The sequence below is a fragment of the Aythya fuligula genome, chromosome 18, assembly GCF_009819795.1.
Source record: "Aythya fuligula isolate bAytFul2 chromosome 18, bAytFul2.pri, whole genome shotgun sequence".
Taxonomy (NCBI): domain Eukaryota; kingdom Metazoa; phylum Chordata; class Aves; order Anseriformes; family Anatidae; genus Aythya; species Aythya fuligula.
In genome coordinates, this window is record NC_045576.1 from 5,928,136 (window position 1) to 5,954,308 (window position 26,173).

The window sequence follows — 26,173 nt, forward strand, 5'->3', positions numbered from 1 at the left end:
GTTAATTTCTTAAAATAAGATAAAACGTCATTGCAGGTATTTGGTAGCTCATTTTTAAAAGCTTCCTCAGAAGATAGAGTACACTAGAATGTATCCAAATCACTGAAAAAAATTAAAAGATTAAATTTGAATTCTTGGACTATTCTTTTGGTATTTGCAATTTGTTCAAAGAATTGTATGTCTTATAACTGGAACTTCTAAATCTTGCTTAGGAAAATTCATTGTAGACTGTAGAGAATTTTGACGTGTTTGGTTAACATTAATTAACATTAATCAAAGTGTGTTCAGTGAATGTCAATTCTCAGTTATTTCAATATATATTTTAGAGATAAACAATTTTAAAGGCAGTGCGTGAGACATTGAAAAGTCATCTTTTTTTCTAACATAAAGTACACTCTTGTAATATAACTTCATGCCTTTAAGGTGAAAACTGTTCTCTTTAGAAAGTGAGGGATCTACAGTAATTAGACAATTCTCTGTATTTTGCTGGTATAATGTCTGTGGTAGTTGAAATATTATTTAGATGAATGCTGTTTCTCTTTCAAGTCCTTGATTTTACATAGAGAATGAGTCTGAGGTGTCTTTGAGAACAGAATTAAGAAGCTATAGAGGACTCCTGTGTATATCATTTAAGATTTCTTGTATTCCAAGAATATGGATATTAATAAGTATCATTGCTATTAATATGTAAAATGGCAAAGTAAATGGCAGTAGCTGAAGGGAATAATTTTTTTTTTCATCTACTCTCTTTCTTCTTAACCTTTTAACTCTAAGCACAGTTATCATAAAGTATGTTAATATAGTAAATGCATTAAGTTCACAATTTTGCCTTTGTTACAGGAATCTGCAGTCTCTGCACTGGCTGCGTTGTGTAATGAGTATTACATCAATGAAAAGGGAGAAGCTGATCCAGCTCTACAGGGTAATAATGATTCATATTTACAGCAGAGGTAGAAAAAACTGGGCTGGACCTAACTTGCACTTTGGAGGTATTGGATGAAATGGGGGTGGGGAGAGCATCGGTAATTTTAAAGGACCTTCAAATGCTTCAGGAAAGAATGATAAAACCAACTGAATGTCTAGAAGATGCCTCAGGGTTTTGCTTGTTTTAGACTGGAGGTGAACATGAGTGCTTTTCTATTTCCTGCTGTGAAACAGAGAACATAGACAATGGATGGGATCAAGTGCACCCTCAGCAAGTTTGCAGATGACACCAAGCTGAGTGGTGCAGTTGATACACAGAAGGAAGGGATGCCATCCCAAGGGACCTGGACAAGCTTGAGAAGTAAGCCTATGTGAACCTAATGACGTTCAGCAAGGCCGAGTGCTGGGTGCTGCACCTGCGTCAGGGCAGAGCTAAGAAGAGAAGGCTCACAAAGACACCCAGTTCTTCTAACTGTGCATGTGAAGGATGGGATTAGGATTTGGCTAAGTAGTACAGTAGTAGGCTTAAACTTTTTATGGGCATATGAATTGACACGTTTTTCATTCTGGTTTTCATGCACCTTGCTTTCTTTCAAGTATCAAATTGTATTGTGCCCATTAGAGACAGATCACTGGATTATATATATTAGTTTTAAGAATAACAGCACTTACGTTCTTGTGTTTTTAAGTATTACAGTGAAATTATATATACTTTACCAAACAATGGTTTATTTTTTTTTTTTGCCATTCCTAAGTCATGTATCATGCCTAAGCCAGGTAACGGAATACCTTTTTATTTACTTCCATTATGGTAGTACTAAGAACGAGCTAGATACCTATCACATACAGAGTAACGTGCAATACATGCCCTAAAGAAGTTATGGCTGATATATGAAAGCAACCTATCTTGATTTTTAAATCTTTATATGTTGTTAAATCTCTGTGTTCTTGTTTAGAGAAAAAAACAACTTTCCTTTATGCAGGTTTGGTGCCTGCTTGTTGTTTTTTTAAATTTATTTTGTTAGCAGCACTAACAGGTATAATGTGGTATAGAAGGAAATTTTTTTAAAAAATCATGAAAAAGTAATGTTTGTAAAAAACATAACACTTTGGGCAGGAGGAGACAATGCTGCGTCAAAGAAGGCTAAAAATAAATTGAAATGTTAATGTAACACATTTTTACGTAAGTATGAAGTTTCAAGCTTCTGTAAAAGTGGAGCAGAAAACACAGACAGATTTCAAAATCAAGAGGGAGAGAGGAAGAACATGCAATAGATGGCTACATCTGTTTTGATGCTATACTGTTGGATGCCTGTTAAACTTCATTTTTTTCTGTGTTAGCTTTTCGTCTACTGTGCGCCTGGAAGAATCAAACTAGCCATATAGCCATGATAGTCTAGGAACATAATTGAAGTCAGATTTGTAAATGGAAGAAAATTTTTAATTTTTCACCGTCTCTTAATTTTCTGACATTTTTCCTAAAATATCAGTCCTAAAGTTACATCAATTAAAGAGACAACAGTAGTAGTCTTATTGTCTAAGATCATCTTGCAGTCCAAGCAAGCATTGCGTCTTCCTGTGGCCTCAAGACTCTTACACTCCAGTGGTTTGGAAGTTTTTAAATAATAGATGTGCTTATATGAAGGTATTGCTAACCTCTGGACAGGGAACTGGTTTCCTGATGTGAGGAACTAGTTAAGGCCTGTCAATTGCGTAGGGATTAAAAAAAAAAAAAAGTCATGAGTTATGACTAAAGGGTAGTTTCTTATGGTAACTAATCTTTCTTCCTCTAGCAAACATTGCTCAATCATTTAAATCTTAGATGACAGTAAGCAATGGCAGAATTATGTAATCTTCATGGGATTTCTGATTCTTTTTATTTTTTCCCTTTTGAGGATAAAAAAGTACGTATTCAATAAAGCGATTAAGACCACCTTTCTCCTTTTTCCATCAGAATTGTGTCCTCTGCAGCAGTCTTGGTTGTTCTTAGATTTTTTTTCTGAACTGTCTTGCTTTCCTTTGTGTTTCACAGAAGAGTTTAATATAGTAGCTGCGAAATCATGTAAAGGAAGTATTGTCTGTTAAGTCAGTGATGAAGACTACAGTCGAAATATAGAGATTTTTTTTTCTTCATCCTCATTATCATCTTCATACCACTTCTTTGTTGAGCATTCTTTTCCCATACATAGTTCGGTTTATTTTCATTCCTTTCCTCTGCGCTAGTGTTTGCAGAGCCATTGTCCCTATTTCATCACGTAGCAATTCAAAGACCCTGAGAATAGCATCTCCTGCTTCCAAGCAGTCACTTCTTGAGACTTCTCCTGTAAAAAGTCCAACTTTTTTTTCTTTTGTTTCTCTATATAAAGTAACATGAATTTATCTCATTGCTTAGTATGATCTGTATGTATGTTTTTAAATCCTCAGTTCAAGAAAGACTTTTTTTGGGAGAACAGTTGAGTAACTGACCTTGACAAATCCATCCCGGACAAAAATTTCCTAATAGTGTTTGTCTGATTATGAAAAACGATGACCTGTAAACATAATACAACCTGTTCCTCTGATTTTACACTGAAATTCATAGTTAGGCTTATTTTTTGGATTTAAAAAAAATAAATTTTTTAAATGGAGGATTTTGTTTTTCTTTGAATGACTAGGGATAGTGTGCCTAAATATTGGACTTCATATTTAGAAAGTGACAAATAAAAATAAGAATTTCTTCATGAAACAGTGAATGTCTTAATTTTTTATTTATTTGTTTTTCTGTAGGAAATTTAAGATATTCTGTATTTAGTTAAATGAAGTATAAAATTTTCTAGCTTCTGTGTTTTTGTTTTTGTTTTTTTGGTTAGTAAAATATCTAATGATAATGATGTGGTAGTCGCTTTTCACTTTGCAATTGTATTTTTTGTAGATGAGCTGGTGACACGGTACATTTCAGGACTACAAAATACTGAGGAAATGATTCGTTGTGGCTTTTCACTGGCTCTTGGGGCTCTTCCAAGATTTCTGCTAAAGGGCAGGCTCCAACAGGTGAGAGAATGTGGTCATTTTCATGACAAGAGGGCACAATGTATTTCAAATGAAACCTATGATCGTAATCAAATAAATAATAATGATCATAATTAAAGGTCTTTGTTAAAGAGTTTTGAGGATTGTAATATACAGTAACTCCAGAAAACCATGAGTTTAGCTTGTCGTAGATTCTAGTAATTAAAGTTTTGTCCTGCTTCAGTAGTGTTAATGGTAAAATCAGAGGCTGAATTATCCCTTTGCAATGGAACACTTGTCTAAAGGGAAAACTGAGGCATATTGACAGGTCATGGTGAGAAACCAAATAATGTTGTGTGCTTGATTCTCTCATATATAATCCGCCTCTAAGTGTAGGCCATTTATCATAAATAATATAATGGTTTTAAGTATCTCATTTTTTTTTCAGGTTTTAGAAGGTTTAAAAAAAGCTACCATAATTTCCCCTGAAGATGTGAGCTTTGCACAATCCAGAAGAGATGCCCTAATAGCAATTGCAAAGTATGTTTGTCATTTTTATTTTTATCTACTTTTAATTATTTCTCTAGATGTTTTCTACTTTTCATTCTGCTTTCTGATGCAAGCTCACACCATAGTTCTTGAGATCAGTTACACTATGACGTACTCATTTTTAGTGGGGAACTATGTGCCTCTCCATTGTTCAATATATCTTTGGTTCAGAGGATTATCACAAATCTAATGATGGAGTACAGACTCTGATGTTTTTTTCATTTTAAGTCAATTAGCCGAATACTAGAATATATTGCAAAGTTCACCTTTTTCATGGGCAGCAATTTGGTGAGCTTTAGTGAGAAGGAAGAATGCTTTTTTTTCCACTCAATAAAAAAATTGAATATTTTTAAAGAAGTTGTACTTTTTATCTTAAGACATATTTTTAGTATTGACATGCCACACTGTAGTTAATGTTAATAGTTTTATAGCACGTACATTTTTAAACTGTTACAGTGAAGAAAAAAATCTCTTTCCTATGTTACCCATGCCTTTGGTGAAAAGAATTGGTAATGTTGAATTCAGTGCATGTAATATTAATGTAATATTAATATTTGCTCTTGTTTACTTCATTGTAATAAGAGTGTAGAAACTGACAGGCACAATGAACATGCTTCTTTTCGTAGTATTATAGACACGCAAACAGTCTGCTTATCTGTTGAGTTTTCGGCCTTATTTTTCTTTGTTTTTAAACTTGAACACTGATAAGAAATCCTCAAATAGAATGCTGTAGACTCAGAAATATTCTGCATACTGTGTAATATTAGCTACAAACAAACAAAAAAGGTGCTTAGAATACTGTCTGTCCAGGGAAGTTTATTAAGCAACAGGACAAAGCTATGATCTTAATGTTTTCCCCTTGCTAGTGTTGTAGTGTTTATTTTTTCATTTCATTTTCTCTTTTTAAAGGGTTTGCCAAACAGTAGGTGTAAAGGGAGAAGGATCTCAGGAAGAATATGTCTGCAAAGACAATGTTACTCAGATTTATGCTACGCTACTTAACGGTGTGACTGACTACACCACAGACAGCCGAGGAGATGTTGGAGGATGGTAAGATGCCTTGCAATTGGGGACTTCAACTTAGCTGTCGTGTTTGATGCCTAGTTAAAAAAAATATATATATATGTCTTTTGAAAACCTGTTAAAAATAAGCACTCCAATCTTGTCAAGAATTGGGTATAGGTAGAAATACACTGGGGTAAGAGATATGGAAGGTGAAAAGAAAGGCTGACCGGAATTTTTTGACCCCTGCTTCAGAAATGAATAAGACATGAAACTGAAGTTTTGCCTTGCTCTTATTTTGTGGATGATATTCTTGAATAATAGAAATGTATTAAGTTGGAAAAAAACAGTGATTTAAAACAACTTTTCTAGTTTCTTTAAAATAATATATTGGTGCTCAGTTATTGAGCTCTTCTATTGTACGTTCATGGGATTTTTTTTGCCAGGAGAGGGAGCAGTTGCATAACTTGTGAGTGACAAATTTTCAAGGTTAGTGACCAAGATTTAAAAAAATAGAAATAAATTTAAAGTGCCGTGGTGTTGACTCTTTTGTAAGTTTAAAGTTTCAATGGATGCAGCTCTTCGGTTTCAGAAATAATTAAATCATAACTTTGTTATGATTTCTAAATGTCTACTGTTGTGAAGTTTACAGTAAGAGGTATAAGATTGTGGCAGTTGTATTTTTACTGTATTTTTAAAGTACACTTTTTTATCGTATAGTAATGGCATGGTACTATGCATTTGATAGATGCTGTCTGTTTCCCCACTATTCCATTTCTTTATCTGAGTAAACGCTAAATACACCACAGGCAAGCTTTGCATGCGAGTGGTGGTTTCTAATCTGTCTACAAAACTCGAGTCAGATGTCTGCAACACAGGAAAGCATAACTCAAATAGCATCAGTGCAGTTTGCGTGAGCAATAGCAGCTATGGAGATGTAGTGGAACAGCCTGCCATGTAATGCTACCTTACTGTGAACTCAGGCTCCTTGGACACTGAAATGCAACCACCACATTTTGACTGCAGCCTAAGTTAGCCAGATTAAAGCTATTGCCAAAATTCTTTCCTGTGTGCCAACTCAATGAGGCACCTCAGGGTACAGGGGTGCATATTCAGGACTGTAAATTAACCACCTGTTGATTCTTCAGATCCAGTGTCCATGTATGCTTTTATTGCATCCTTGCAGGAAAAGGAAGTACATGAAAAGTAGTGGTATGAAATTACTTTGTTGGTTGAGAAGATTTCCTTATTTTCCAGTTTATTGAAGAAGTCGTTGTCTAACAGTGCTGAGTCACATTAAAGGGCTTTGGTGTTTAGTTTCAATCCTGGCCTGGCAGAGTGTATGAAATGCTTTAGAAAAATTTTACAGCTACTATCCTCTTCTGCAAAGGGTGTTTTTACAACAGTAGTACACAAACGTGAAACATAATTTCCATTTAATTTAATTTTAAAAATATAAATATTTAAGGTTACTCTACTGAAAGTTGCAGCTAAGACTCCCCAGGTGAGCAATGATAGAGTGCTACTGAAAGAAAAGGCTCCAAACTAGTAACGTTGTGGCTATTGCAAAGCTGGCAGATCTCATAGAAGGTGGTTGCAAACTGTGATGGTAATTGCTGATTTGGGAGGGCTATAGTGGGCAAGAAGTGAGTTGTACCTTGCAGGCAGGGGAGGGAGGGTGCCTTGTTCCTCAGCACACTTCTTTCTGTGGCCGCAGCCCTCTCAGTCATTTGCTCCCTCCTCCCTGCTGCAAGCAAACCAGGCGTGTTCTGGAGCAACCTTTAGGTTCTTCACAATACTATATACAGATGTGTTTTTTAAAATTGTACAGGGAAAATAAAAGTTACTTTTATCAGCTGGAGTTAATGTGTGCTTGTAGTTTTATTTATTTACTTTTTGTTTATTTACATTTTTACTTTTAGTTATTTATTTGTATGTACCTTGCACCTTAGCCTTCATTCCTGATTGTTAAAATTGTAGTATGACAGCAAGGTTGTGTGGGGAATGGAGTCCACAATGTAAAAAGACAGTCAAAAGAAATCTTGGGAAGAAGGGAAATAACAGGACAAGAAATCAGAGAAGAGTGGGTGTGTTTGACTTCTCAAATTTAGAAGAGGAAACAAAGATGCAAACTGTAAGGATCAAGAACAGGTCGTTCCAGCTTGCGCAAGGGATGAAGTATCTTGGCATTCCCTCACCTTCTTCCTCAGCTGTCTAAAAGCAAGAAGGAGGTGAGTGGGCCTCTAACTTAGAGGATACAGTGACACAAGGGTAGCTGAAACAAAATGTAAGAGCAAGCATATAGGGTGTGGTGAGTCAGAGAAAGCTAAGAAGAAAAACAGAAAGTTTAGGTAAGCTTTCTGCTTTCAAAATTAGATGAGGTACTAACGTAGATAAGAAAGACGATGGTTAAGTATAATTAGTTATTCAAGTTAACTTCCACATGTAGCAGCTCTCAGATACGTTCCCCATGCCTATTGTTAATCCTTTTGTCTTTGTCTTAATTTAAAAACAAAACAAAACATAACTCTACAAAGTGGAAATTTTCAAAGAAATCCTGAGGAAATTAAATTCCCAACAGCCATTAAAATTCAAATGTGCTTTGAGCACCGGATTCTTTTAAAGCTTCTTTGACAATGCCAGCCAAAATCAACAGTCAAAACATGTAAATTAAAAGGGGGAAGGGGAAGCTTTTCTCCTAGCAAACTATTGCCTGCTAAATACTTCTGTGGCCTCTCAGATATGAATGTTTTCTCATTATGTTTCTTTTAAACCATTGACTAAGATGGAAAGATAGGGGGAGAATTGCCATTTCTCCAGAGAGGCCTTTTCTTTGGTGTGTAATTTTTATCTTTCTTTAAGGGAATCGTGGGAAAGTTTAACCAACTTTACTTTCCATATGCAAACTTTACATTTCTTTTGACAGATTGTTTGCTGGGACTTGTCCAATCTGTCTACAGGTGTTAGACAAGACTATCTGAAAGTCAGATATTATATGAAAAAGGTAGAAAAACATCCTTTGATGAAAGATTGCCAAACTTATATTACGCTACCTAGGAAAAAATGATGTAATTTACCCTTTTTTGTTGTTATGACAAATGTCCCACCCAGTTTTAGATTACATGGACAACTCTTCAGTTTACTTTGGAAATTTGAAACAGGAGTATGTAATTTCACAGTAGACAGGTGTACCTTTTCATAAACCTCAATATATTTATACTTTAATTATTACTGAGAAAGGATGAACATATTGGTCCTGGTCTTGAAGATGCACTTCAAGTACATCCTAGTGTTACCTCAGCTGATCATTTTCACAGAACTAATTATTATTTAGCATATGTATTTAAGCTATTCAGAATGACTATTTTTCTTATCATTGGAAGCATTAAGCTTAAAAAATCAGAAGAATAAGACACTAATAGTGCTTAAATATCTCAATGTGAAAATGGGGGATTAGCATTTTTAGAAGATTATTTGGAGCAGACAAAGCACTTTGTTTTAAAAACGTCTGATTGCATACTAAATATTACTAATTGTTATCAATTTTAACCTTCTTAAAATAAAGAATAAACCTGATGATATCTGGCTGGAATGAAAAACAAGATGGTCAGGCAGGGGATTTGCCTGCAAAACTAGGATGGCTGTTGTACTGTCAGTGCAAACGAGGGCTTTGCTTTATGGAATGGGGATTGGTTGTGCTTACAGTTGTGTGCACTCCTCTTCCTCCCGTAAATATGATTGCTGCTCTCGTTGGTCAATGCTTTCAATATTTTCTACCTGTTTAAATTTTTGCCTGTGTCTGCTTAACTTAACTGCTGCTGTGTTTATTTAAATAAGTTCTGATGTAACTACTCTAATGTATTTCTGTTTCAACAGGGTACGTAAAGCTGCTATGACAAGTTTAATGGAAGTGACGCTTTTGCTGGTTCAGAATGAAGCGGAGTTAATTAATGCCAACATGTATGCTACCTGTTCTGTTTTTGTGTCTTATCTTGTACAAGTACATTCCAGTCCATACAAGAAAGCATTGCTTATGTATTGTATACTTACTCCTGTATTGAGTATGACAGAAGTGTGTCAAGTTTACACCCGTACAGGTGCTGAGAATATTGTGTCTGCTTTTCAGAGATGCTAACCTGAATGAGAGAAACCGTGTGGCAGTCTCACCTTTAAAATACAGTGCATCTGTGAGATTTGCACCATACTTGCAACCTTTGTGGAGCTTGCCAGTATTATTCACTTAAATAAAAAGCAAATTCACCTGTTTACCCAGAGGATTGCATCATTAATTTGGAATGTGATAAAAATGTGGAGATAAGTTTGTTTTCATGAATGTCATCTTTATAGATCTATTAGTAAGAAAATACAGGAAAACAAAATTTACACTGAGCTTCAGATTCTGAATTTTGTGAGTATTCCTTAGTGTTTCTAACAGTAAATGAAAGAATACTTACTGATTTTTAAGTTTAGCTTGAGCTACAGCAAAACTTTCTTAATAATTCTCAATAGGTGTTAGTTTGTGAATAGAGCATATCCAGTGATTAGCTGGATATATACTCAATTTCTAATTTAAAAATAAAAATAAAAAAACACCACTAAAAACAAGTGACTGACTATTAGTTCTTCAGTTGAGACACTTGGAAGGAAAATACTGGATTCTGTAGATATCTGGTACTCAGCCAGTGCCCATTGTCCAGGGGCTTCCTTCTGTTGCAGAGATTATTCATGTACAACATAGAAGAGTATTCCTGCCAGCTGGATCAAAAGAGAAAGGATCACATGTTCTATGTGTTCTGGATTTTGCTGTAACTGAAGGATTCTAGCTGTTTTTACTATCTTAGTTGTCCTTTTGGAAGTTGTAAAGGGCCTGAAGAACATAGTTGCTGGGAGTTTAATTATGAATGTGAGCAAAATTGGGTATTGGTAGTAACTAGCCAAAGTTGAATCCTCATTTGGGATATATGTGATTTTGGGATAGACCTTGTACACTGGTATATCTGCAGTTTTACAACTGAAAATGTGTTTTTCCAAGATTCCCGCTCTATTTCCGTTTGAAATATAGTAGTTCATCCAATCCATAAAGCACTATTGTATCTTTTCAGATGAAATGTTGTATCAAACCCTGTAGTACTAGTCATGGCATTTTTTGATTGATATATGTAAGACAAAGCTCTAGACATTCTATCACCGTGTTGATATCTTAAATAATGTGTGCATTCATTATAAAGTGTTAAACCAGACTAGTTTCATATCAGAGTATTTTTTGATATAATTGCAACAATTTAAAATTGAAAAACGTGTTCCACTTGTATTACATGATGAATTGTTCTCTTTCTTGTAGTTGCAAACAGATTATGTGCTGGCTGGCCCAACAAGCAGCTGAAAAAATTGATAAATTTCGAGCTCATGCAGGATCTGTGTTCCTTACTCTTTTACATTTTGACCGTCCTCCAGTTCCACATATACCTCATCGAGAAGAGCTAGAGAGGATATTTCCAAGGTAATACATTGACGAAAGTTTCCTAAAACAGTGAAAATAAGAAGATGCATACACAAAGTTTACCTAACACAAGCAACCTGATCCAAATTCTGTGCCAAATCCGTAATATGGTTATATATTTTATTGAGGAACATTCGGTGCTGTTTCATAGAGTTTTGTTGAAGCGTTCAGTGAATATGCGTAAACGTATAAAATAGTCAAGAACTTTCAGCACAGGTGCCTGTTAAAATAATGATTTCCTAAGGAGACAGGGCTTATATGGTAATGCTGCTTATGCTTTCTGTAATTTCTGAACCCATTGGCCAATTTCATGGTGAATGGTAGAGATGATATCTGTAGTAGGTAGAACAATGGAGTAGTTGGTGGGGACCTTCAAACATCATCATGTCCAACTGCCTAAGCACTTCAGGGCTAACAAAAAGTTAGGGCATATTACTAAGAGCATTATCCAAATGCCTCTTGAACACTGATGGGTATGGGGCATCAATCATTTCTGTAGGAAGCCTGTTCCAGTGTTTGACCACCCTCACAGTAAAGAATTTCCTCGTAGTTGATAGGAAATAGTTGAGAGGCCATTTGTAAAACAGATATGCTGGTGGTTGGGCTTTCGTAAACCTGTTGTTTATGAAGTGTGCAGTTCATAATCTCATTTTCTCTTCATAATGTGAAAGCTTGTATTTATTGGGAGTCCCTCTTCCTGATTTTTTTCCCTACTGGAGAAGACTGATTGATCAGAATGACAATTCCACAGTAGTTTTCTGAGATAGAATTTCTAGTTAAAGCAAGAGAAAAGCAGTGAGAACAACTTGCTTGTGAACGGTGATTATCACCCTTGATTGAGACAAGCAATATCCAACTCTGTATCCCCATTCTGTTTGTTTTAGCAGTCTCAGCCTCCTGCAATTCTAAAAGCGGTCTGTCTGTAGGCTACTGATTGATCTGTAGTGAGTTTGTGTCAGCCATTCCTGGGCTAAGTCTTTCTTTCTATCACTTGTCAACTAGCTGTTGGTGGGAGAGAATGGGTAATGGAATGGTGAATTACGTTTAGTTGTTTTTTGTTGTAGAGAAAAGTGCTTTTGAAAAGGAAACTGTGGTTCAAATCCCTTATCTGAATCTGGACAAGAAGCTGAACATAATTTCAGCCACAGCCAGAAAAGTGAAGCATTGTTTTGTATTTTCCTCATATATTGGAGTAATGATTAATTTGGTTTTTTTTTTGGTAATTCAGAGCCTTTCTTCACTGATGCTGCTTGAGGATGAGAGAGGTATCTTAGGACTGTATGGAGATGAAAGACAATGCACACACATTTTAATTTTCTTTCCTTTCCCCAGGTCAGAGACAGAAACTCTAAACTGGAACGCCTCATCAGAAGCTTTCCCTCGAATCACCCAGCTTTTGGGTTTACCGACATATCAATACTATGTGCTTTTGGGTCTCTCAGTGTCTGTTGGTGGATTAACGGAGACAACGGTAAGAAAGCAGGGTGACTTTTCTCTTTGCTTGGAGAATGCATTTCTAATAAAATTCCTGTGTTAAAAATCTCATTATTCTTTTTTTCTTTTAAAGGATACCTGACTTTAATTAGTAATTGTCAGTATGTGTTTACAATATGGTTAGAAATTTCTTGATTTTTGTTTTGATACGTTTTCTTAAAAAATGCCAAAGAGATACCGAAAGTTGCATTACAAAAAACTGTCATTCAAACATGAGAAAGAACTTCTTCAAAGTGAGGGTGGCAGAGCACTGGAACAGGCTGCCCAGGGAGGTAGTGGAGTCTCCTTCTCTGGAGGTATTCAAGGCTCGTCTGGACACCTACCTGGGCAACCTGCTCTAGGGAACCTGCTTTGGCAGGGGGGTTGGACCCAATGATCTTTCGAGGTCCCTTCAAACCCCTACAATTCTGTGATTCCGTGAAATGTCTGTCTGAACCCTCTGCTCTTTGCAATCTCTATTTCATTCTTCTGTCTATGGACAGCACCTTATCATTGTTTCTGGTAGTCTGTTAAGCTGCCAAAATCTTCAGGACTCCAATATTTAATGTATCTGTCTGTCCTTCCATTACAGCTTGTGGTAGTTTCTGTGTTCTTGGTTTCAAGATATTTGACTTCTAACATTTTTGCTACTTGGTGTAGCCAAAGATGTAACACACAGAAGCAATATATTTGTGTAAGGACACAGTTCAGCAGGACACTACAGAGAAATACAAAACAGCAACAGAATACTTTGGACTGCCAGTAAAATCTTTAAATTGCAGTGGCCCTGTAAGAGAAGATAGTGGTCTAAAACATGAGGCAGCACCCCAACAGCGTTTGAGTATTCCTAAATAAGATTGCTGTCTGTAATTAAGAATGCTGGAAGAAGAGTGGTAGGTGTTAGGAAAGTTTTTGTTGAGAGGGAACAAAACAGCTCCTGCTGTTCAAAAAAGGAAAGAGGTAATCATTCATTTTGTCTCCCATGGCTTGCACTTTTCAATCTTACCACATGATATTCAAAAATACATCCAAATGATAGGTTTTGCCTGATGCCATAGGTTTTGCACTTGTAATCCAAAGATTTCCATATCCCTTTGGGTTTCATGTAGCTGAGGATTTGGTGTCTGCAAGTCTCATGTATTTAAACCAATTTTGAAAATTTTCATGTTTCTAAACTGGCAACTAATTACATAGCAACGGCTATTTTAAAAGTTTGAAAACGTGTTTATTGGTTTGTGACAGTAATTAGGGGATAGACAATGTAACTCTTAACAGATTTTTTAATAGCAGATGTGCACATGAAATTCGTCTTTTAGTCAAACAGTTAATTATAGGAGGCTCCACTGAAACCAAAGTTATTCTTATAAGTATAAAAGGAGGGGAAAGTTGTGGAGGAACAGACAGACGTTCTGACTGCTAATGAAAGTCAAAGGAAAATTCTTATTCAACATTTTAATTTCTTTCTTTCTTCCTTTCTCTCCTTCTCTCCCTTTCTCTTCCTTTCTTTCTAGTTCTGGTTGTGCTTGGTTTTGCAAAGTGTAAACAGTTCAGTTACTTGTAGCTGCTTCGCCTCTTACCATCTGCCAGTATATTTAAGGAAAGCCTTCTGTAGCATTTTCAAAATATGATTTTGAAATGTTAACTTTCTGTGACCCTGCATTTTTCTTTAACACTAAAGGCTTGTTCCTGTTAAAATATTCTCAAGGGGTTTGACTTTGGAAAGAAAGTGACCTAAGTCTCTTTCAAGCCATATAGAAGTGCAAGAGAGGCTCAAACTGTATAGTATTTACACTTGGGGTTAAACAGTTTGTGGTGAATTACATTTAGTATTTAAAATGTGATATATAATTTAGAATTGATGTCTTTTGTAATGACTTATGTTTGAAACTATTTCATCAAAGCCAGTAGTGATCTTTGCTGTATATCCAGGGACTCATTTAAAACATAAATTGAAAAATTTTAAGAGTTGGCCCTATTAAATCCATATGAAAGAAGCAAACTTTTAAAATGTTGAGTGAAGGAAAAGGGTTATTCGAGTATGTGTTTTGCAGTAATGTGCATGTTTTATAACTTCTTCCTTTTCTCACTGAAAAAATATGTACACAAATACACACATAGACGTAGAAGTTAGAAATTTAGGCTTTCTTGTATACTGCAAGACAATGTGAGTTCAAATGTTGGTTTATTTTTAAATCTTCTCAGGGTCTTAGCAGGAGAAAGACTACTGTAATTCAGTGGTCAGCAGCTTTTCTTCCATAGTTAAAATCGCTCAGCAGTATATTTAGCACGTACAGTTCTTTATTTTGCTTTTTAGAGAGATTTGCTGAAATGGGCTATAATGGAGTATCTCAAAAACATTGTGGTGGCAGAGTGGTTGCTGAAAGAACTCTAGTTCGAGCATTCGAAGTAATCTGAAAAAAGGGAAGATGTCATTCCCTCTGGGATTTGGCATTCAGCAGCATTGCCTTGGTTCAAAGGGCACTTTCTCTGTGTAAAAGAATCTTCTAATTATATATCTGGCCTGCAATAGTGCATATTTCTTATGGCTGTATAAAAAGTCCTCTCAGTATACGAAGATCAGAACTGAACAATGCTGTTCTTTCTGTGCTTCACAGACCCTATAGTTTCAGGGGTCAGGATATAATTTCATGACTGTTAACTACATTACGTATAAAATCTTGCTAAAGCACAAAACGTACTGTGATTTCCCCACCCCCCACCAAGGAGTGAAAATTACTTTAAAAAATGTTATAGAATTTTTATGTAAAATCCTAAAAACCTTTAAAAAATCTATTTTGAATTTTATACATTTTGTCCTTGTACTGGAATCCAGTACAAGGATTTCACCAGGAGACACCAAAAATCTGTAACAACTACAGTAGCCAGCTCCAAAGGTATCCAATGAATTAATGTGTGTTAAATCACCCCCCAAAAAAAATAAAGCCCATCTGTCTCATACTGGTGTCAATATATTCTGTTTGCCAAATAGATAATACATTTTATGTTTGTTTTTTTGTCCCTTTTTTTTTTTTTTTTTTTCCCCTCAAAACTGACTTATTTGCCTGTTATATTTGTGACTTTGTGCATGGCTTGGACAAAATATTGGGCTTTGAACAGATGAGTTAGTTGTTACAAAGGAAAATGTTGGGACATTTGTAGATAATGTGAAAAATCAGAACAAACAGTTCTGAAATGTCTGGTTACTGTGACTAATTATATGCAAATTACTGTATCTTTGGTTTAAAGGAACAGGTTCCAAATGCAGTTTTCTTGAATGACAGTTCTCCAGCAAAATACATTTGAGAATTATTTCTGGCATTCTTTTATTAAATGGAAAAAAAAAAGTGTGAATTATTATATTGCTGCTCTTCTTAAAATATCACTGACTTGAACTTTAGAGTTACTGCTCTCCAAAGAGTTGATGAATTAAAAGGAATGCTGAAAGGAGAATGAGGGAGACATGGTTTCATTTGTGCTAAAATTTGAATGATATGCAGGGTTGTTTTTTTTTTCAAGTTACTGGGAGAATAGGCTACTGCCACTTCAGTGCTGTAAATTTGTCAAGATTAGAAATGATCCAAAACCAGTATAATTTATTGAGTGTAATTTAGTTTCTTCCACACGTGTTACAGGAATGTTCTGACCCTGAGTAGGTCTTCCTCTGTTTCAGTGCTTCAATGAAAACTGGAACATTTAGTAGGTATCTGTACATAAAAATGCTGATTTTGTTCAAGCTCGTCCAGTAGTTATTCACTTGACTTCCATCTGTGATGAGTTAGGTGCAGATCACTAAATTCTTTTTGACCCACAGTGTCAGCCCCCAGCTCCAGGCATGAAGGGGGGAGTAGATCAATTCCTCTGAGTTTTCCGTGGCAGCGAGAGGGAACCCTGAGCATCTGCAGTCTTTTCTGAAAAATTCTTTGATTTCAGTGAGATCGCTCCAGAAAGTGATCGATGTAATGTTAAAATCTCGTTCCTGATGTAGGCCTTGTAATGGGAAAAAACTGTCTAGTTTCTCCCGTGCATAGACTCCAGAGGGGTAGTGATAGTTCCCAGGTCAGTAGCAGACAAGTATTCCCCCACTAGCAGGGCTGCTGTTCCTCCTCTTCGTGTCCTTGCTTTTGATAAATGCATTTTTTCTTTCTCTGCATTCTGGAGTTGATGTGTATTTGTATTATGGTATCAGATACCTGTTAAGATATCAGGGACTTTTAGAAGTCTGTGGTTAAAAGAAAGACTGATGACCATTAGGAGAGTATGTCAGTCTACAGAACATCTTCAGTGCAGCCTGTTCCTTCCCCATTGTGTCCCGCTGGCTGTTTTATCAGCTCTGTCCAAGATAGGACTGCTAAGTAAGAATCAGAGCCCGTGTGTGGACAGGGCGTGTAGCTGAAGGACAGCTGAGATTCAAATGCTCTCTTTACTCACCAGGTGTCTAAACTAATTTTCTTTTGGACAAATCCATCTCAGCTGTTGCTTTAAGACTCTTTTCAGAAGTATTGCACTTCAATTTTGCAACAAGTTGACCAGGAAATGATTTCATGAAAGTTTGTTTAGACACCTTACTTATACACAGTGTGCCTATCGAGAGCTGTATTTGCCTTCTCCCCTTGCTGCAGCTATACTTTTTAAGTGTCTCAATCATACTTTTCCCCCGGTTAAGGAGACAAAGCCTATAGGACATGAATTTTATCATCAAATGAACGGTCTCTTTGAACACCATCTGCCTTCAGATACTTGCCTATTCCTGAAGTACGTACTATTGGCTTAAATGACAGCAGAGGCAAGCTTTGACAAATGCTGTTTTTACTATGTTTCATGAGAACAAGGTCATTCTCAGGCTTCCTCTTAAATTCTTATCCAAAGCTGTCTGAGTTCCAACCCATTAACCTCCTAATTTCCTTTCCCGGTCCTCGTGCGGCCACCCCAGGGTAAGGTCGATGTCACACATTTGATATAGCGTGAATTCTGAGTTCTTGTGTAGATGAGGAAAAATTTTGGAAATATTATTTTCAGCAAGTACATGTGAGCAGTTAACATTATGGCTCAGATACTGTCCTGAGAGGTTATCAGGGGGAAAAAAAAAAAAAAAAGTCTTTATCTGAGGAGGAAATACAAATTTAACGTGGTGATAAAATGTTAGCTAGATGTGTTGAAGTTTGTATGGTCTGCTCTGCCTATTTGGAAAATGTTCTGTTTATAAGTGTGTGGAGCAACCAGTTGATGTCCACACCCATATACCCATATTTTCATATAGTTTACTTTCCTGCTAATGAATAAACACCACCTTCCTTACAGTTTTTCTGATCATCCTGCTACTGTGTCTTGGTTTTGCACAGCCTATGTGTAGATCTGCTTGCCCTTTTCATTTGTGCTGGTACAACCTTCCTTTGAGGTAGTTTCTTTGAGGACGTTGGATGAATAGGATAGACAAAACAATTGCTGTATACCAAAGTGAAGGCCCAGAAGTCACTGATGAAGAGAGGTGGTGCCCTCCTATCACTGGAAACCTTTTTGGGTGCCTCAAAACCCCCAGCAACCAAACCAAAATCCTGAAACCTCTCCTTTTAGCCATAAACCTCAAGGGAGGTCAATGTATTAAAATACAAGTCTGGAAACTAAATTCCTAACTGTCTCAGGAGTGGAAAATCACAGTGTTAGTAGAGGCTTTCGTACCGCCTGTGGCAGTCCTTGAGAGTGTCCTGCTCACTGCTGGGGCCATAGCCAAGCTATGGGGCTGCCAGATGGGGCTTGCTCCCTGACACCACAGGTATGGCCGAGCTGTTTGGTTGCTGGGGTATTTGAGGTACCCAAAAAGGTTTTGAGTGACAGGAGGGTACCACCTCTCTTCATCGGTGACTTCTGGGCCTGCAGGCTGGGCTCCCTGGTAGCACGGCCATGGCTGAGCTGTGGGGCCTACAGGCTGGGCCTGCTCCCCGGCCAGGTGGAAGAGAAGGAGCTGGCCTGGCCCCTGCATGCACTGTGGTTGCTTGAAAGCAAGCTGGGCCCACAACAGCAGAGCAGTCATTGAGTGAAGGCTGTAGCCCGTGATATTTAACAGCTGGTCTGACCTAAATGGACTGCTTCCAGCTGAACCTTAAACATAAGCACTGAAACCTCCTCCTGCTGTTTTTCTAAACTAGCTGATTAGCATAGTGAAGTTAAACCAGGAGTCATTATTTCTGAGGTGTTTTTAATTTTTAACTGGAGTTTACTGATGGTTTGTGTGGCCTGGTGGAAAACACCATGTGCCCAAGAGCTTGCTGCATTACATCAGCCTGTTTAATAAATATTACCTCTTGAACTTCTTGTATGCTCTTTAAGAGCCATAACAATATTATTATTTAAAGTAAAGTAGGATAATCGTAGTGGTTTAGGGATGTTTTATTTTGAAAGACAGAAAATAATGAATCTTTAATGTGGTCTTTTTTGCTACAATGGCAGACCTTAAAAAGGATTTAAAAAACCCACCTTAAGCAAGGATTAATGAAAGTAAAATAGCCATCTTCCTGTCAAATGTTGATACTGAATTTATACACTCAGCCGCTGTTGGAAGAGTCTTCCAGCAGTGCAGGTGTACACCTCAGGTAGTAAGGGATAAGAGTAATTCTGTGGAGTCTATGTTTTTGTGTATTGCAGCGGGGTTTATTGCCTAAGCCTTCATATTTGAGGTTTCTTCTGTTGTAGCTCAGGTACTCTGCCCAGAGCCTTTTCGAGTACATGAAGAAAATCCAGAATGATTCCAGTGAAATGGAGAGTTTTTGTGAAACATTACTCAAGGTCTTTGAGGACAACCTGCGGAATGACCGGTAAAGTTTGTTTTAATTGATTTGTTTTTAATCATTCTTTGAGGAAGACATTCTTGACGCTTGTCTTACCAATATTTTATTTTTTCTTTTCTTAATAAAAATTGTATGCATAGAACATCTTTTTCACTGTGCCTAAATGAAACATGCCTGAACCATGTGAATTTGTTTGAATATAGTTATTCGGTGTGGCATACCTTTGGTAAAGTTTGTAGCAAAGGACTGATGCTAGAATATTTTGTGTTTACTGTAGTGTAATCTGGGGCACAACGTGATAAACATCAATTTTTTATATGATGCGGTATTGGGGATGGTATATTGCTACACACTTTTCAGTGTAAGTCCTGTCTGTGTTTTACTTAAGTAGTGATTTTTCATGAATACTTGAAGTGTAATTCTCATGTGAGGATTATTCCTTAAAGGTAACTCGTTCTCCGTAATGAAATTTATTTCTCTAAGCCTTACCTACCAAACACATATAACAGAAAATATTCCGTAGAAGAAAAACCCACAACTGTTAACAGAACTTTAGATTTTACTTTATTTTGTCTCTTTTCTCAGCTGTTGGAATGGAAAACATGACTATAGATTTTTTTTCCCACCTGACACATTGTGTGTTGGTTCATTTGGTAGTTACCTGCACTGAGAAGGTCTTGTAACTTTTGTTACATGTTGTGGACTATGTTGTTTAGATACTAGACAAAAAAATTATGTTCTACTTTTAATTTTGTTTTCAGTACCCTGCAAGTTTAAACCAAGCATGTTGTTAATTAGTTTTTTTTTTTTTTTTTTTTTTTTTTTTTTTTTTTTTTTTTTTTTCCTTTTGGCTGCAACAGAACGGCCCCTTCTCAGCCAAGGAGGATGATTTAGCCAACATACAGAAGTTACTGAGCAACCCTCTTCTGTGTAAATTAGAGTTCTAATTTAAACGTATGTAGGTAGATAGGAAGTTTCTTTCTTTGCTTCTAATTAAAAATAGTGTATATGTGTATGCCAAGAAGTTTATTTACATTGTTAAATTGTTTTTCTTTCATCAGGGTGTCTGTACCTCTCCTGACAATGCTGGACCAAATGCTGGCAAACGGCTGTTTCGATATATTTACCATGCAAGGGAAGTAAGTTGCTGAAAGTCTTTTTTGTTTATTTTTCACTGTGCAACAGGCCTCTTAAATCTTACGCTGACTGCTGCTGAATGCTGCTGTAGATATGAGTGCATGGAGGTCTAAGCGTTTGTGTATATGGATAAAATACTTATATTTTCCCGAAGTATGACAGTTGAGATAAATTTTGGACCAGATAGCCTTGAAAAGGTCTTGATGAAATCTGTGACTTTCAAATCAGTGTAGAAGTTAGTTACTGGTTCACTGTTTAATGACCAGTAAATTAATCAAATTCAATTTGTCTGTTTCACCTGGCAGACTTGGGCCAGTATCAGATCCATTTAGCTTCTTTCCTTCACCAGCTTCCTAAATATGTGCTTGTTGGAGTATATTCTTCATTGTACTGTGAGCCTTTAGCAATGGCAATATCATGTTATGGTGCTGCAAAATAACATGCCTACAAGCTATTGCTTCCAAAATCCTACTGCTTTTGTTAATGTGAATATCTCCAAAGAAGTTAATTAAGATTCTCATAAGAATAATCAAAAAGGCATGTCCCAGCTTTTCCACACCAAGTTCTGTCTTCTGGAAATTATTTAGATTAGGAATGGATAAATATGAATAAGGTACTCCAGTGTGAAATCATGTTTTTTTGCAGATGTTTCAAAAGAGAATGATTTTAATTTCAGTAATATTAAAATCTATTCTACAAGCTCTCATAAGCATCTTGGCACAGCTACAAATATTTGCAGTACTATACAATGTGTATCCTACCAGCATGTATACTGGATTTGGAATCTGTTGATTCAAGAATTACTCACAACAGATACATTTGAAAAGATTTTATCATTCCAAAAGTTTTAGTTGAATCTACTTTTGTTTTCAAGTGTGTATTTAGATAATTAATCCCCTTTTTAATAAAGCAGTCCATTTTTCAATAACAATTTAAAATTCATCAAAAAGAGAACGAGCATTTCTTTTTGGTTTGGTAATCATGGCAGTGATCTGGAACACGTCAGCTCCAGTCTTCCCCACTGAGTAAGTCGATAGGTTATGGGTATAAATCGCAGGTAATGTCTGTCTCCCACATGGGTCACTAAACAGAAAGCGTGTGGTAGGATTATTGCATAGCCATTTGCTGTGTAAGCGAGACTCAAATTCAGTCCTGTGGTGCCATTGTAATGCTTTATTAAAAAGGTCTGAAATAAAATCCAGGGGGATTATGGGGAGCAGGGGGTGGTTTTGAAGTTGATCCAAATGAATTTGATTCCAGTTTGATGATGAAACCAACAAAAAAAAAAAGTAAAAAATTATTTGTTACAGCCCAGTGGATCATTCTAATGGAAAGGGAATGAAATACTGTAATGAAGGGTAGAAAGTGGAGGAACTAATTATCATACTGAAGCTCTGGAAGGCCGACTCTAGAAAATTTGGAGACAGTAAGACAGTAAGAAAGAGAATTTAGTTCTTGCATCTGGCAGTTTTTGCTAATATCTAGGTTACCTTGTGGTTGAGAGGGTGTAATCGTGCTCTGTGTGTACTCTGCTGAGAGCCAAGCGTGCCTGGGTTTTGCTGTGCTCTAAGAGCCTGAGTGCAGATCAGCTCTGTGGTACGTTATTTAGCTGGGTGAGCCCAAAATTGTCTTCAGTGGAACGTCTGCATTTTCTTACTTAGGCATATGGCATTTGGCTATGGTTAAGGGATGGATCCTGGCTCTGAGGCCTGCCTGAACTGTTGGCTGACACCTAATTCTCTTTGCATAGAAGAATATGGAAAAGCGTTGACTCTTCGGTCTGGTTTCTTGAGTGGGACTGGTTACCCCCTTTTCCTAAGAACCACGTCATAAAAATGCAGAAGTACAATGCAAAATGAGACTGAAACTGTTGTGTGGCATGAAAGGACATGTGTACACGCAGTTTCAAATACTTTCATATGAAGTGCACCTATAGGAACAGGGATTGAGTGCGTGGTTGTTTCTCGAAGTCTGACTGCTGGTGAGCAAATTTCACCCTGCTTCAGTTCTGCAGTACACTTCTTGCCTGTCATGCAGCAAATGAAAAACTTCTCCAAGAAGCTGGGAATGAAACATTAGCAGTCCTTGGGGTGTTTGGCTCCCATTTTTTTCCTCCCCCTCATGTTTTCCCACACTGCACTGAGTCTAGGTTTAGCAAGGGAACTTAGGTTGTAGGATGTCCGGCACCAGCACTATGCCTGTACCCAGCTGCTTCATAGTTGGCTGTCACTTCATAAAAAGAAGTATTTGCAAATGCATTTCGAGGTTAAAAATAGATGTTGTGCAGTATACTGGGCCTTTTTTTTTTCATATAATAAAACATTACCAATCCAGAACAAGTAATACCCTACATGGCTTAATTGCAACAGGATTAATGGCTGTTGGCTGAATTAGTTTGACGTTAATTAGGAGCTCAGTGCTCCTGTTAGAGCAAAGGGCCACATGGTGTCACTCCCGCCTCACAGAGGTGCAACTTGCAGTGCAGTTTCCTGCCCCTTCAAGCTGTAGCTGATGGAAGTTTCAATGCACAGCGTTACGTTTCTGACATAGTTCTGTAGGTGAATTTTGGTGTTTGTGAAGTGTTGCTGTTCTCTCAGCAGTCTGTACAGTGGGGCAGGTGGAGCGCTCGGTGTTGCTCCTCTATTTGAAGTCCTTGTGTTTAAAGCAATCTGCAGTTGTCATGCTGGGCTCATTGCTCTGTCAGGGCCCTGCTGAACCTGCCAGCAGGGAAGCAAAGTGTTGAGTAAATACCTAGCACCCAGGTAATCAAAAGGCTATCAGAAGCAGCCTTTTGTTGTGCTTGGCTTAGTTTGAGGCTGTACTAGGAAAAGTTCTGCCTGCCATTTTTCAGGCTGTTACTTCCCACTCATCCTTACCTGGCATAAACCTGCCCATCCGGCATTGGAGTTTCCCTCTCCCTGGAACCAGCAGCAGTGTTTTGTGTTGCTGCATGATGAATGGCATTAGGGAGCTGCTCCAGGTTAAAAATGCCCTTCCTCCAGTAAATTTCAGCTTGCAGTAGTTCCTCGATCTGTTCTGCTGCATGCTCATGAATTATGCCAAAATTAGGAAAGTGGTGAGGGGGAGGGAAACCATTTCTTTTGGCAGCAGTGCAAGTGTATATAGCCCTACTGTGTTTGTGAAACTGCAGGCATTCACCTGCTACTCCTCCTTGCTCAGTGTGCCCTTCCTGCCCAGACAGAGCAGTGGTTTTCAGTTGAAAAGCAATTTCTTCTGTAACTATGTTTCAGTTGAAATAATATTTTCTTGTGATACTACATTTCAACGTTCCCAGATTTCTTCTCTGTGATTGCACAACCTGAAAACTCATAATTTCATCTCGGTGTGCACTGCAAATTTGGGAAGCCCTGCTCATAGTAGTGTGGGCAGCATTAGCTCCTTGCAGTGACCGCTGCAGGCACAGGGCAGCATACATGAAACACAGCTGTCATCAATATCACCAATCAACAACATCAATCATCAACTCAACAGTGGCCACTCTGAAAATACAGTGGTAACTGTCAGCTCCCTGCTGGTAGTAGGACAAGGCGTAGGGAGAGTAAATGGGGGCGAACTAAAGCCACTGGCAGAACTGGAACTGAAGCATTATTTTCTGGTTATGGCTCCGGTAGCTGCAGGAGACGTTCTGCTGGCCTCAGCAGCGAATGATCATGAGAGAAGTTCAGTCTGCTAAGAGCCTGCATATATTGCTAGTTCCTTGGAACGTACGGTAAGATCAGTGTCATAGCACTCATTGCCCTGTAAATGTGAACAGAATAGCCTTTGAATGATAATTCAGGACCTGATGTTCTCTGGAATAAATACAAGTGGTGTTTGTTACCTGTCCGTAATCTGTGCGTTTCGCAGCAGAGGTCATGCACTGTGGATGCAGTGTCTTGCTGGTGGTCTTACAAAGCACTGTAAGATGGTATGTCCCTGCTGATCTCAGACGAATGATTTATATGTTATATGCTTCTGTGGATTTTTTTTAAAGTAGTTACACTCTTATTGCCTAATAAACTGTAGCATAAAAGAGCATGGCAGTGGCTGTCCTCTGGTTTCATGGCCACCCAGGTGATGTCAGCTGAACTGTTCAAACTGAGTTCACCTCAAGGAGGAAAAAAAAACGTACGTTTTTGCAGTACCACGTGTGCCCAATTTACATAATGTAAAGACTTTAGACTGATCCCTTTTCCCCAGATGCTGACTCTGTTTCTGCTGGCACTGTGCCCACACAGGAGAAGGAATTTTCTCAATTTCCTTTAAGGAGGCCAAGCTATTTGAGTCATTTGAGATCACACGTAGGTTAGGTTTAGTTATTACAAATGTGAAATTGGCAAATGACAGAAAGGAAAGTGCATCTGTTTTAAACACAAAATGCTGCACTTAAGGTTATGTGTACCAAATTTATTCCAGATGCTCTTGTTCCAATTGGTCTCTTTGTTGCTATTCTCCTTAGCGATGTCTGTGTTGTTGAACCAATTTAAAATCTCACCTAATTCACTGTGTCGCTGTTGTCCTGTGCTGAAAGGCAGGCATGTATTACAGGTATTGTAATTAGTTGTCTACAAAATGTCTTTGTGTAATCATGGGGGAGTGGAAGGAAGGGAAACGTCACCAAGGTAAGAAAAAAACAGACCTTCCCTTCAGAAAGGGGACACTCTCTCCATCATCCACCTGGGCAAACCACGTCCTCAGACACATGCAGTCTCATTCGTGTATATGTCTTTCTTGTAATGTGTCTCATATGCACGTGCTTTCTGCACTTCTCATACTCTAAAATCTGAAAACAGTGCTGACATGGCTGCAGGCAGTGGATGGTGAGGAATTTGCTCTTTCAGCATCTGATGGGAATATTTTAAATCAGCCCTCCTGAGACTCTGCTTCTGGAAACCATGATCAGCTCTGAAAATCTCTTATGATACCTCATCATCAACTTTGAAAGTGTGGCAACTTTACTTGTTTAGAGTGGTTTTTTTTTGTTTTTTTTTTTTCAATGATACTGAGACAGCAGTAGAGACAGCATTCTTTAGACTAATGGATCGATGACTTGGTTAAAAAATGGAACAACAAACCAGGATTTGCCAGGATATGCCTTTTTTTTTTTTTTAGTGTAGTAAAAACAAAACAAAAACTCTCTTGTCTGGAAAACTACGTATAATAAGGTGCATTAACTTGGCAGAACATTTTGTCCTGTAACCATCTTAATTTGTTTTAAATGTTGTATTTTTCAACAGATTGCGTGACAGTTTTTTTCCAATAATTTATATCCACAGTTTTGAATCACAGTAGCAGAAAATAAATGTTAGAAATTCTGCTTTCTGTTTTTCATACACAATACAGTGAAATTTCCAAAATACGCAGTCTAGAAGTAATTGTGCGCACTAGACAAATATAAAATAGTTTCTTCTGCATCTATGGCACTTCAGCTTTGAGTGTAATGAGTAAAAGATTAAATAATTTGTTCTGAAATAAAAGTAACATTCCCTCTTTACTAGATCCTTGAAATATCATAACAATACTTGTGTTTGTATGAGTATCTGGGAAAGCTGTAAGAATCGTATTTCCCAGACTGCAGAAAAAGAAGAATTTGCTCAATATATTTAAAGATGGCTTCATGACTTGTACACTTAACAGAACTGTAAGCGCTGGGTTTAATTATGTTGTCTGGCATCACTAAAGAATCCAGGCTCTGAGATGGTAGAGTATGTAAGAACAGTGTCTATCCCCTTTTGTGCCAAGTTTGATTGAAGGCCTTATGGAACCACCAAGGCACTACAATGTTCCGTAAACTGAATAATTTTTATTTGGTTATAGA

At 37.4% G+C, this 26,173-nt stretch overlaps 1 protein-coding gene across 2 annotated transcripts in view; it reads left to right on the top strand.

Moving 5' to 3' along the window:
• Nucleotides 1-26,173, top strand: part of TBCD (tubulin folding cofactor D) — a 125,622-nt gene that overhangs the window by 91,660 nt on the left and 7,789 nt on the right. For both annotated transcript variants that reach the window (XM_032199678.1, XM_032199677.1), the window contains 9 exons: nt 841-922; nt 3,836-3,954; nt 4,361-4,452; nt 5,371-5,511; nt 9,340-9,423; nt 10,805-10,963; nt 12,296-12,434; nt 19,124-19,245; nt 20,280-20,357. In XM_032199678.1, the coding sequence (XP_032055569.1) occupies nt 841-922; nt 3,836-3,954; nt 4,361-4,452; nt 5,371-5,511; nt 9,340-9,423; nt 10,805-10,963; nt 12,296-12,434; nt 19,124-19,245; nt 20,280-20,357 (1,016 nt within the window). The remainder of the gene's footprint in view (nt 1-840; nt 923-3,835; nt 3,955-4,360; nt 4,453-5,370; nt 5,512-9,339; nt 9,424-10,804; nt 10,964-12,295; nt 12,435-19,123; nt 19,246-20,279; nt 20,358-26,173) is intronic.